This window comes from Parasteatoda tepidariorum, chromosome 3 (genome assembly GCF_043381705.1).
Source record: "Parasteatoda tepidariorum isolate YZ-2023 chromosome 3, CAS_Ptep_4.0, whole genome shotgun sequence".
NCBI classification, from domain to species: domain Eukaryota; kingdom Metazoa; phylum Arthropoda; class Arachnida; order Araneae; family Theridiidae; genus Parasteatoda; species Parasteatoda tepidariorum.
The window spans coordinates 4,839,708-4,852,268 of NC_092206.1; the positions used below are offsets into that span (position 1 = coordinate 4,839,708).

General features: G+C 29.6%; 1 protein-coding gene across 2 annotated transcripts in view; it reads right to left on the reverse strand.

The window, feature by feature from the left end:
- Positions 1-12,561, reverse strand: part of LOC107451883 (poly(A)-specific ribonuclease PARN) — a 51,426-nt gene that overhangs the window by 17,029 nt on the left and 21,836 nt on the right. The window contains exons 7-10 of one of the 2 annotated variants that reach the window (XM_043051127.2): positions 12,162-12,333; positions 9,618-9,846; positions 6,601-6,735; positions 2,477-2,563 (exon numbers count right to left, since the gene is read on the reverse strand). In XM_043051127.2, the coding sequence (XP_042907061.1) occupies positions 2,477-2,563; positions 6,601-6,735; positions 9,618-9,846; positions 12,162-12,333 (623 nt within the window). The remainder of the gene's footprint in view (positions 1-2,476; positions 2,564-6,600; positions 6,736-9,617; positions 9,847-12,161; positions 12,334-12,561) is intronic. The other variant, XM_071178237.1, reaches the window with a different exon arrangement.

Genomic DNA, 12,561 nt, shown 5'->3' on the forward strand with positions numbered 1-12,561 from the left:
GTGAAAATGTTGAATAGAACAATGTTGAAAGCATGCTTTTACATAATACGCGGCGAAAAATTACATGGTAAAGAAAAAAATCTCAATTTCAAAAAGGGAAAATTAAGCACTTTTTAAAAACATCCAATGAAAAAAGCACCTTTAAGGGCTTTTAGAAATCGAAAATAAGCATCTTTAAGCTACGCACCATGTGTAAAATTGTAATTTGAGTTTCACTTTTATAAAACAACTGAATTTCTAAAACCGTTCAAACAATGAATCTTGCAGTTGCAGCTATATACCTGAACTAAGTATGTAATTAGTGGACAGTCCTCAAGTTCTAACTATCAATTTTAAAATTTTTACTAGCGTTATTAATTAAAATAAAAAAAGTTTTAATTGAATTTTCCAAATTTTTTAATTCTTCAAATTTATTATTTTAAAATCCAAACTTGTATTCGTAGAAAATGGGACATTTGAAGCACATGCTAAAACTCAGAAATATCAGGGCAAAAAGCTACAAATCAAGATAAATAACGATAAAAAAATTTTTATCAAGAAAACAGAAAAACTACAAACTCTGATACATACATCACTTATTTTGGGATACCAGAGGCCTATGAATTAAGATTTTAGTTACTATTACTAAGTTGTATAATTTGTAAATATTTAAGGGAGGAATTTTAATTATTATTTTTTGTTGAAAAGTAATTTATGTGTCAAATTTTAAGGTTTTAATTATTCCCAATATTATTTCACGATATTAGCCATAGCTTTAAGACTAATTAGAAAATACTACTTAATCAGAGACAGACTTAGAAGCTTTTTTTCTGATTACTTATTCAGAAAGCAAATCTAACCATATAGCACTATTTATAGTATGATATGCCATGTTCTGCCACTATTACATATTTAATTTTATATACTGCTTAGAATCTTGTTAAAAAAAGAAAGGGCAAAAGACAGACTAGTGATTAGAAGAGTGGTAATTATCAAAAATTTAATCTGTAAGAATATGCAAAGCCTTTAAATTTGTAATTTGGTAAAACTTTTAAAAAAATCATTGGTGCAAACAAAAGCAAAAAAAAAAAAAAACTAGCATTGCACTCAGTTTTGATAAAATTTTCAACCAAAAAAGTTCCTTTTAAGCACTTAAAAAATATTTAAATTCACATACAAACTAAATTTTTTACATATAAACCTAAAACAAAAAAATTTTCAAAAACACTTTTAAAGACTTGACATAATCATGATAAAAAATAACTTTTTTCTGGCTAGAGATCTGTAAATATAAATATTATGTAAATATTATTATGTAAATATAAACTTCAAACCCCTTCATTCATTTATTAGACTTACTAATAAAATTTTAAGCATAATTTTAAATATATTTTTTAATGGAATTGCTTACTCTTTTCTTTAAATTAATAATAATTTCATTTAATTATGTAAAACTAATTATTATCAATATAAACAACAGATGTTTAACAAATCTGAGATTATTGAATCGTTTATTTAAATTATTTTTATACCTAGTGGTAAAAGATATGAATCAAGTTCTTTCTGGAAAGACAAATATGCAGTGTTTTCATCTATTTGACAAATCGTGCTCTGATATTTTTNCGCGCTGTAGTGAAAACACTGAATATGAATCACATAAAAGTTCTTACTGTACTTGCGCTACACTGAAAAAATGATGACAGTACACTGGGAAAAAAATACCTTTTTTAGGTACTGTTTCACTCACTTTTTGCAAACATCCAATGAAAAACAAGCCCCTTTTAGCATTTTCTTGCACCAGAAAAAAGGGTAGCTTCCAGTAAATTTATATTTAACATTGATTCATATTTAAATATTATTTAGCATTGACTGTTTCATTACATTTGAGTTAAGTAAGTTGTTCAACATGAATAGTTTTTAATTTAAAAAAAAAAAATATCAATAAAAAGCATTTTTTTGAAACACCTATTAGAAAATAGTGCAAGTACACATCAGAAAATAGTAAGCAGACTAAAGCAGCCTTGGTAATGCTGAAATTACTTTAAATTATAACAATACAAACAATTCTAAAAATAAATATTAAAAAAATTTAGGTGTATATACAGTATACTCACAATATTTCGAATTTTGATAACTCAAAAACTTTGTTATGTCAAAAAAATAAAACCAATTCTCTTCTGTTTAATGCATAATTTTCTTTAGTCTTACTTTAAAAATAAAATTATTAATGTTGTATTTAGATTTATATTCAACTATCATTACATATATATTTATTAGCAGTTATTCTTAAGTTCCGTGACTTGACTCTTTAGGGTAACATTTTAAAATATATTTTTCTACTTTTCAGAACATATTTAGTTCTGCACTTAATACCTCGAAAACTAGCGATCTATTTTCTTAACATCCCTTCAACTTTGAGATAACAAGAGTGTACTGTATATATGTATATAAGAATTCTGTTGATAATCGAAGCAAAAATTTTAATTCAAAAACATACCCTAACTCTATCGGATGATGCTAAATGTTTAGTATCTATCAAATTTGGAAATACCAATTGAAGCATTTCCTTGTATTCTTGCAAAGACTGAAACAAACAATACTCATTAGTTACAGACTTCAAGAGAAAGCACATTAACTTCAAAATGATAAAATACACAAATTCAAATATGTAATTCAAATATGCTCTTTAGAATGTGTTTGTTACTAATCATATAGAGAAAATAGGGCATTAGCTAAAATTCAAGGCCTATTGAAGCTAAACTGTTCAACCTAAGAACTGGCAGATTTAATCAAGGTATTTACCGTTTTAGTTGCAAAAAACATATCCTTCCTGAAAAATCACTGATGCACTAGTTTTTTAAGAAGTTTTTTTTCCCGAGAAAGTCAAATTATCTGGTCTTATCCCATTTGTGGGGAAAGACCAGGTACATTAGTTAACTCTATTGGAAATTTTGAAATACAGTATGAGACCCTTAATCCGGCATCCCGAAATTTGGCACTTAATTCCATCTAATATTTTTTTTCAAGAAATTATTATTGATAAGAGAAAGAAAAATCAGTTATATTCTCTTTTTATTTGGAATTTTATTCTGTTGCACTAAGTAATTTTATTTTATCTTTTAAAAATAAAAACATGAATTTTTTTTTTTATTCCTACTATATCTGTGTTAAAGGAAACATCTGTTCCTAAAGCATTTTAAAATAAGTGAAAGGGAAAAGTAAAAACACCTGCATTTCCAATGAACAAAATAAAGAAATGCAAGTTGGGAGAAACTGATCAATCAATCTTGAGAGCTGTGCATGTGCTCTACTTCTTTATCTCCACATTTCCCTCACCAGTTTGACCATAAATTGGCCACACCCAATTGACATTGAAACTACCACATGGGGTAAAATGAATTCTATCCCTTTTGCTGCTTTTTTTATTCAATGTAAGATGGGACAGTTTTAAATTCACCCCATCATAATCTAAGATCAAAATTTATTGGTTTGTCTGAAATTAACAGTATAATTGAATTTCGTAATACATGGGCGCCATATTGGAATTTCCAAAAAATATCCGAAATTCGGCAAATTCCAAAATACGGAATTTCATCAGTCCCGTGAGTGCCGGATTTGGGGTCCTATACTGTAATAGAAATGCAGTGAAAAAGTAGAAATTTCTATTTTATAAGACAATTTAAAAAATTATGCATGTAGTTAAGGCTGAAGTCAAGGAGAGAAGAGAGGGATAATTGTTCTAGTACTCGGGCATCTTTAAATATACAGAAAAAAACTATAATTTTATATAAAGGTCTTCAAAATATCAAAATAAGAGCGTGCAATAAATTTTGTCCCGAGGCCATAAAACCTTTGTTCAGCCTTAGACGTTGTTATCTTCATCTGTTGCATCGCATTTTCCGTGGATCCAGAACAGACAGTCATCAAGAGGATACCGTCTTACTACGAGATTATCGAAACAAAATAGTGCTACTATTGAACTAAATCCTTATTGTTTGATAAAATCTTTAGCAAACAAACATAAACTGGAGGGGAAAAAATTATAACTGTAATAATCAATAAATAAGGATAGCTTAAAAACAATAGAACATAAAAGGATTAACATAATAAAACAAATTTATCTACATAGGAGACATGAATTAATCAACAAGGCACTAATATGGTAGGTCCTTTTTCTTGACTGATAAAGTGTGATTCAGTTTGTCCGCAAGGAAACAGAACTATTTCTCACACATCAAAGTACCCAGTCTTAGCATATTATACCCACTCTCTCTTATTTTTCTTATGCCACACAAATTAGGGGTTTGCCTAGGTTTTTTTGAGAGATTCTTTTCTAATTTTAGAAATTCAAAAATTGTCACTACAAATTTTCCGAAATTGTCACTACAAATAAAAATCATTCATCACTGGTAAATTTCTATATATTTTTCCCCATATATTTTAAAGAATAATTTTACTATTGCAAAATTTCGAGCTCAAAATTGCATCCAAATTTAAAAATCTGTTGTCCATAGTTACATTTCAACTTGCATTTAACAGTACAAGAACTGAAAGCTATTTTCATTATAAAAATATTTCTGACTAGGTCATATAGAAAAAAATTTCAATGGGAAAATTTTTTTCAAAAAATTTTAAAGATAATGTTCGAATGTTTAGAATGATGTTCGAATTTTTACTTCCTGTATAGTTTATAGAGAGAGAAAAGAGAGTTTATAGAGTTTCATTTTAAAAAACTCTGCGATTTATAGTTTTTTTTTTAAGGGGATACAAAAACAGATTTTTAAGAGGCAAAGAGTCTTAGAACTTGCTTCTTTTAAAGTATTTTGTGAAACTACCATTTTTTCTAAAGTTGAATATCTGAAGGTGCCGCTAAACGGTAGTAAATATACCCTGCACAGACCCCTGCAAATTAAGATATAATAAATTAAAATTGAAAAGTAAATTTCCCAAATCCTACATTCAGTCATTTTGTCTTCTTTCATTAAATAATTAGACATGCAGTTCAAATAATCAACCAAATGCTTAAAGATGAAAAAGAGGATCAAAACTGTGATGGCATATCTTTGGATCATTCTCAGGGCTGTTTTCTGTCACCAATAGTCATAGTCCTGTCTCTGCCTCTGATGCAACAATGCAGGTCCCTCATTTGGAGCCTAAACTAGCATAGGTTTTTGTACATTTGGAGCCTTGCAGTGGACCCTACCCGGCTCAGGAAATGAGATTTCAGATAAGTTAGATAAAAAAGGATGTATAATATAACAAACCCTTTTAAGCTAAAGTTTGCTATGGATCCATAGCTATAAAAATTAATTTGGCAACAAGAGATTTCTGTGGATCAGAATTAAAAATAAAAACCTTAATAGAAATATCCTTAATTTCCTTTATTCCAGGAATCTAGCAGTCACATTTTGTCAAATGATGGCCATACAGAATTATCTCTAAATTCACCTCTATCAACTGTCAATAGCCTTGCTTGCCGCCTATGCGTTAAAGACAAAGCAAAAACTGAGAACTCTCTCCCCCTCATTGTCCAGCTATTAAGGAAGAATCAATCTACTTCTGTTATTGGGAGGATAGAGAATTTTAATAAAACTTTATAACCTAATTTTTTCCTTTCTATTTTCTTTAATTTGCTTGTACTTTGCTTCAGGATGCGTAGCCAAATATTTTAACAAAAAATAAGCACCTTTCAAGAACTCAAAAAATATTTTTTAAGCACTACATACATTAACAAAATGCAAACGAATTTTCAAAGACTTTACAAGATCAAGACAAAATAACAATTTTTTGACAAAGAACTCTTTTCTTGATTATATTAGCCATTATAAAATGATCAAGAGATTTTTCGGTTCAATATCAGAGGGTGGAAAATGAAGAGTGAAATTGAGAATATCTTGCAAAATGAGCAGAGTTGCACATGAGAGTGAAAGAATCTCACAGAACCCAGCTCAGTAGAAGCATCTGCAGAATCCAAAGTATTTCATCAAACATGTAAAATGACAGGCGCTTTAAAACACTATGGACAGACAGTATGCGGAAATGAATTGTGAAAACATTGAATTGAACAATGTGAAAAGCACGCTTTTGCATAATACGTGGCGAAAATCGACATGGTAACGGAAAAAAATCTCATTTTTGAAAAGGAAAAATTAAGCACTGTTTAAAAACACTATGCACCATGTGCTTGTATGCTGTTGCTTTAGTGCCATTTGTTTATCTTTTCCTTAGGAAAAAAAACTTTGCTCACTCTTGGATGCAGTAGTGGAATTAAAAAAATCATAATAAAAATTAGGACCTTTAAAGATTTTTAGGTAAAAATAAGCTCACTTCAAGGACATTTAAAAGAATTTTTTAAATTAAGGCTTTTCTAAGGGCTTTTTTCTTCAAGCACTTGTCAAAAAAACATATAGAATTTTTTTTCAAAACATTTCCAATTTTAGTAAACTTTCTGAAATTCATAAGTGTAAGCCAGTAAAATTGCCAGACTTGAATAAGAACATGAAACAAATTTAAATTCATCAACTGACAGAAAAAAGCAATGATCATTTAGAAACAACTTTAACATACTGCAAAAACCTAATTCTTAGTGATGGAACATAGAAGTAAAAAGCATTGTATTACCTCAGGTAAAGGATAGAAGAATTTATGTATAGTATGCAATATATCCAAATACATATGATGACCAAGAACCAGTTTTTTAGATTGTGATATGTGTTCAACGACTTTTCGAAAGCCTATTGCAGTGTCAATATCATCCTATAAATAAGGTGCATACAATTATTAGCTACAGGATATAGCACTTTAAAAAAAAGATAAATAAACCAACAGTTTTTACTAAGAAATTTTCATAAGCCCTGTAAAACAATTATTTTTTTTTAAAAAAAAAATAGAGTAATATTCACCATGTTGATTCAAAAAAGTTGAGAATAAAGTGATTAAAAAAGCAAAAATTTTGAAACAAAAGTCTAAGATTATATAAAATGCAAGGGAAATTTTACAATTACATTAAAAGTATCTAATAACTTATTAATTAAATAAACTCATCATTTCAAGCCAAAAATAAACATGGCTTCATTTTAAAATCAAATTATTTATATCTGTTACAACTGATACAATTTAAAATAAGTAATGCTTAAAAATAATGCAGAAGGTATGAGGAAAATTATACAAATTCTCATGATGCATTTTAGGAAACAACTATAAAAAGTGACTACAGATCCTAATGGGTTAAACTAAATTAGATGAGTGTTTTTTCAAACATGTGATAATTTTTTTGCTCTAGTGTTTATAGTTCTCGTCATAATTCTTAATTGACATACTTAAATAATTTTTTGATTGATATTCTGTTGTTTAAAAACATTTTAATGTAGATTTTATGTCACTGAAATAATTTCTTTCCATATAAGAATATCTCAATTCTAATCAAATTAAAAGAAAAAGCATTATTGATTTAATAGACAGAATCGATAGTATCGAGCAACAGATAATGCTTCTGGTTTATAAGGTAAATTTTTAATAAACAGATCTCGAATTGCATCTTAACTACAATAAAATTATAACAGATTTCTAACTTTTCCCAAGAGAAAAAAATATCCTTTTAATTAAGTTGTTATTTACGAGGGTTGTCCATAAAATAAGGTTCCCAAGGAGCTGCGGATGCTAGGAACGCTGTTAAGCGGGATTTATTGAGACTGGCGTGTAACTTAGCTCCCTTTGCCCCAGTTCCCGCCCCGGCGAGGTATCTACAACGTTAATTCTTGTCTTGGTAGCCGTGAAAGATAAAGCTTCCATTTGTTTCTCACGCCAGGTGCGAATTACGCTCTGTGATTTGTTTTTTAATTGCAAAAAACGTTCCTCCAGTGGACATTCATTCCCAACTCTGTGAGGCGTACGGGGAAGAGTGTAAGAGTGTGCAAACTGTGCGCAAATGGTGCAGAGAATTCAAAGACGGACTTACAGACGTCCATGCCGAACAACATTCTGGTCGGCCATCGTTTTCGGACAAAGCGATTGCGAAAGTGGAAGAAGCAATGCTGAAAGATCGAAGGGTGAAGGTTCGGGACCTCAGCGAGATGATCCCTGTTGTCAGTAAGTCCTGCATTCACAACATTCTGAGAGACCGCTTAGGATATGCCAAGGTTTGGGCAAGGGGGGTCCCGAAAATGCGGACGGATGACTATGACAACAAACGGCAACGTGTGGAAGCCGCCTGCGAATTTCTTCATGCCTACGAAACCGATGGCAAGGAATTTTTGGACTCTGTTGTCACTGGGGACGAGACCTGGGTCCACTACATGACACCGGAAACAAAAGAACAATCCCGTTAGTGGAAGCATCCATGCTCGCCAAAGCCGAAGAAGTTTAAGCAAATTCTGTCTGTTTTAAGTTATCTTCGCGGAGCGGCGGCAGAGTTCTACGACTCAGGCATAAAGAAGATGGTACACTGCATGTAAAAATCCATTGATCTAAACGGCGATTATGCCGAAAAAAAGAGGGAAGTCTAAGCTTTCCAAACATGTATTATTCAATGCCAATAAACATGCTTTTCATTGTGAAAATTCGTTGGGAACCTTATTTTATGGACAACCCTCGTATATCTTTTGTTTCTAACTATATCCTTGGGTACAGTAAAAAAATTGATTTATGAAAATTTTCTTTGGACATTTTGAACTTGTTCTTTGGATATTATGAACTTGTTCCATTACATTTTAGAAATTTAATTTTATAATTAGGGTTTTTTTCTTGGAATTTTTTTAAATGAATTAATCATTTAAAATTGCAATTTAAATCAATTGATTGCTTTTTTTTAAATTATTTATTCTAAAATATTTTATACAATATAATTAATAAATGTATACTCCAGGCAGAGCTACCACTGATTTTTGAATTTTTCTTCTTTTAAATATAATAAATTGAAAGTTATTTTTAATGTTTGAATGCCTTTAAATGGTGGCAATAAGTATAAATATGAATTAAATACTGGTTTTCAAAATTTAAATCAAGATAAATCAGGAGAGAGACCAAACATATTTGTTTCAGTCCGACATTGGTGTTCTGTTCACGGCTTGGCTCGGACATTTCATTATACAAACAAAATTTCTTTATTGCTGAGAACAAATCCCAGCATAAAAATAAACATGAAAGTGATCAAATACAAAATTGACAATTAATAGTATCAGGATGAAGTCAAATTACGATCAGAATAGAAATGGAAACATTAAAAATGACAAATACCTGATTATGACTAATAAAACTACGTATTTAAATGTCGCAGACACAAATAGTACTTTAAATATTATCCCAACTCGAATTTTCAAAAAATTAAATGTCCAAAAAGAAAAATTGTAAATGCAAAACAAACAAAAGGTATTTTGCAACCTAACCAAACTAGCACTTTAGATTTAAATAAGGAACCTTTCAATAATACTCCATAAGAAAAGATATTGCATTAACGATACTCTTTTGTTAAATTAATTATTGAATTATTACTGAAAGTTTCCTTTTAAACTAAAATTGTTCACTTTTATAGTATAAATTAAAACTCAAACCAAAAAAGTGTTATTCCAGGTGTCTTGAAAACCCAATTATAAAAAAAATCCACCTGGGATTCAAAAAAAAAAAAGGAATTTGATACCTACCATGTCAGAAGTTTCCTTAGCATCCAGCTTTCCAATTTTGGCGTTATCAGTCATTTTGGTGATTGTGATGAATCTCTCTTTCTCATCATTCACTGTGGACAACATCTCAATTCCACTTGTGTACTTCTGTTGGACACTTTCATAAATGAGTTTCCTGCGATACCCACTACAAGGTTCCAATTTCAGAACTGTTTCTGATTCATTCTCAATAAATGCATTCACACGTTCACTGGAACACAATATATAGTCATCTTATTAAGCGGACAGCAGTTAAAACTTAGAAGTAATGAATAAAATAAGTAACAGATTGAAAAAAAAACTCTTATACTACTTAAATAAATAACTCATTGAATATGAATTGAATTTATAGAGACCAAACTAACTTACCAATTACATTTCATTATTATCACTATAGTTATAGAGATAAAAATGGTAAAGATTCTTTTCTAACTTCAAAAAAAAAAAAAAGATTTTTTGCTTGAATTAAAAATCAGAGAGGTTTAGCATACAGAATATTGAATATGAATATTTTTATTCCCTGGTAAAAATTTTAACCTTAATTATCTGAAGAAATTTGACTTCAGGTAACTGAAATTTTTGGATAATCGAGGTTAATTGTTTTTAAAGTCCATTTTCATCAAACTGTGAAAATCCAGCAAAGTGCTAAATTATGATAACTTAAATACCATTATGACAGTTTACTTCATATCTCCCTATTCAATACATAGAACAATATGACCGAACTTTGATTATCTGATTTTCTTAGGTTAACAGAAAATGTTCACACATGTCAACGTTTCAGTAGCATAAATAATCAGTAAAAAAAAATTTACTAAAAAGTGAACTAGAAAAAGTGCAATAAAAGATCTTGTACTGATAGTGTTCCTCGGTCACCATTAGTTATGTTGCATTAGTGATTACAATATTAACTATGGTTGTGCAAACAAGCGGTTTATTTTTGCAAAAGGAAAGAAAATTAAGATTGATTCCCGGGAAAGTGAAGGTTTGCAGAAAAAGACTGCAGTGATCTTACCTATGGGAGAGGATTGTGTCAAAATAGACGTGCGAATAGTAAGTAAAAGAAAATAGTTAAAAAAATAGTACAAAAGAGATGGGCGAATGATTCGAGTTGATCAAACAATCTTAGAGATTAAAATCCATTTAACTTTAATCTGTTACATTGTTGATGAAACAGTGATTGTCATATAACTTTGATGAATGTTACAACATTTTTTTTTAACAAAATCATTTAAACAATCTTGACAAAAAAAAAACTTGAGCAACTATAGCAGCTATCTACAGACTAACTTTTACCAGACAGGATTGTCAATCTTATTCATCATACATTTGTCACAACATGCATGAAGATAAAAAAAATAATAAAGTGGCATGCATGTAGAAAAGTAATAATAATACTTGATTCCTGTTTCAGATTATGGTTTTTTTTTTTTATTCCATTTACAGATAACTGAAAGAGTCCTCTCCCTCCTTCCGTCTTTACTAATAAAACCAGGGATAGACATAATCTCATCACTAAATTGTTCTCACGAGAAATTACTTTTTAACTTTCATTTGATAGCTACCGAATTTCTGTGCCAAAAATAATTGTGGCTAAAAAATTATTAGGAGCCAGGAGTGCAGGAACAGCAACCAAACTTTTCAGAAAATAGTAAGAAAAATAGGAGCATCAGAAGGGAAAAAATTCACTTTAACTTAAACATTTCATGATTTTTAATTTAAACTATACAAAATACCCACTTAAAAAAAATAACAATGTGAAATGATTAATGATAACAGCAAAATAATTTATGATAAAAGCAGCCACACAACACTATATGCTACCATAAGATGATGCTGTTCTTCCATTAGACTATATCAATCTTAATATTGTCACTCAGGCGTCCATTCCTCTAAATGACAAGTTCATCAGAACTCAAGTAATTTTACATTCAAGCAAATCTAGCTGTTATTGTAAGATGTTATCTTTTGTTGTGATCTCATAGTTTGAATATTTCATTTTAAAAGAAAAGTAAGGTTTTGTTCATTTAATCTTGCTATACATCTATATTAATATTGTTTAATAAAAATAAATATTTCTATTATTCTTTTAACTGCCAGGGGTTTGTCCAAGGCAAATTTGCTACCGTTTAGCGGTACCTTAACAAATGTAACTTTAGGAAATATGGTTTCACAAAATACTTTCAAAAAAGCCTTTTAAAATTCTATTTTTTGTATTCCCATAAAAACAATAAATCCTGGGTTACTTAAGCATTTCGACTTGCAATGGAGCCCTACCGCTGATTGCTATTATGACATGGTAAAAGAATTTTCTTCCCACCCAGTTTGTAAAAAGAGCACTTTTCACAAAATAGTTATCTCTAAAAAAACCTAGAGAGACCCCTGACTGTATCATATGCATTAATTAGTTTCATTAATTCGATAGCATTCCATTCAGTCAATGATTTCTATTTATAATTACTCATATACATAATTTGTATTGAAACTTTATATAATCTCAACAAATAAAAAAAATGCCTTAATTACTTAATTTCTGCAATGAATTTTTTGTGCTCATCTGGAATTTCAACTTCTTTCTGACCATTTGCTTCAGAGGATTCTTTCTTAGGAGTTGAAATCGAATCCCGTTGTATCTTATATTTACTGTTGGTGAATTCTTTCAACTTCTCCTCTTGATCGTGCCTTAAATATGAAATGCCTATAGAAAAGAGGTAATGCATTTTAAAATCACAAAGGATTAACAACATTGAAAATTTTGGTAACATCACAGGGTGCGTAGCCGAATCTTTGAATCAAAAATAAGCACTTTTTAAAAACTTTTCAAGCACTTTACAAAAATTTTCAAGCACTCAAAAAATTCATATTCAATCAATGATATTATTGAAAAACAAAAACTTTTTATAAACAGTTTTAGCGTTAAAAAAAA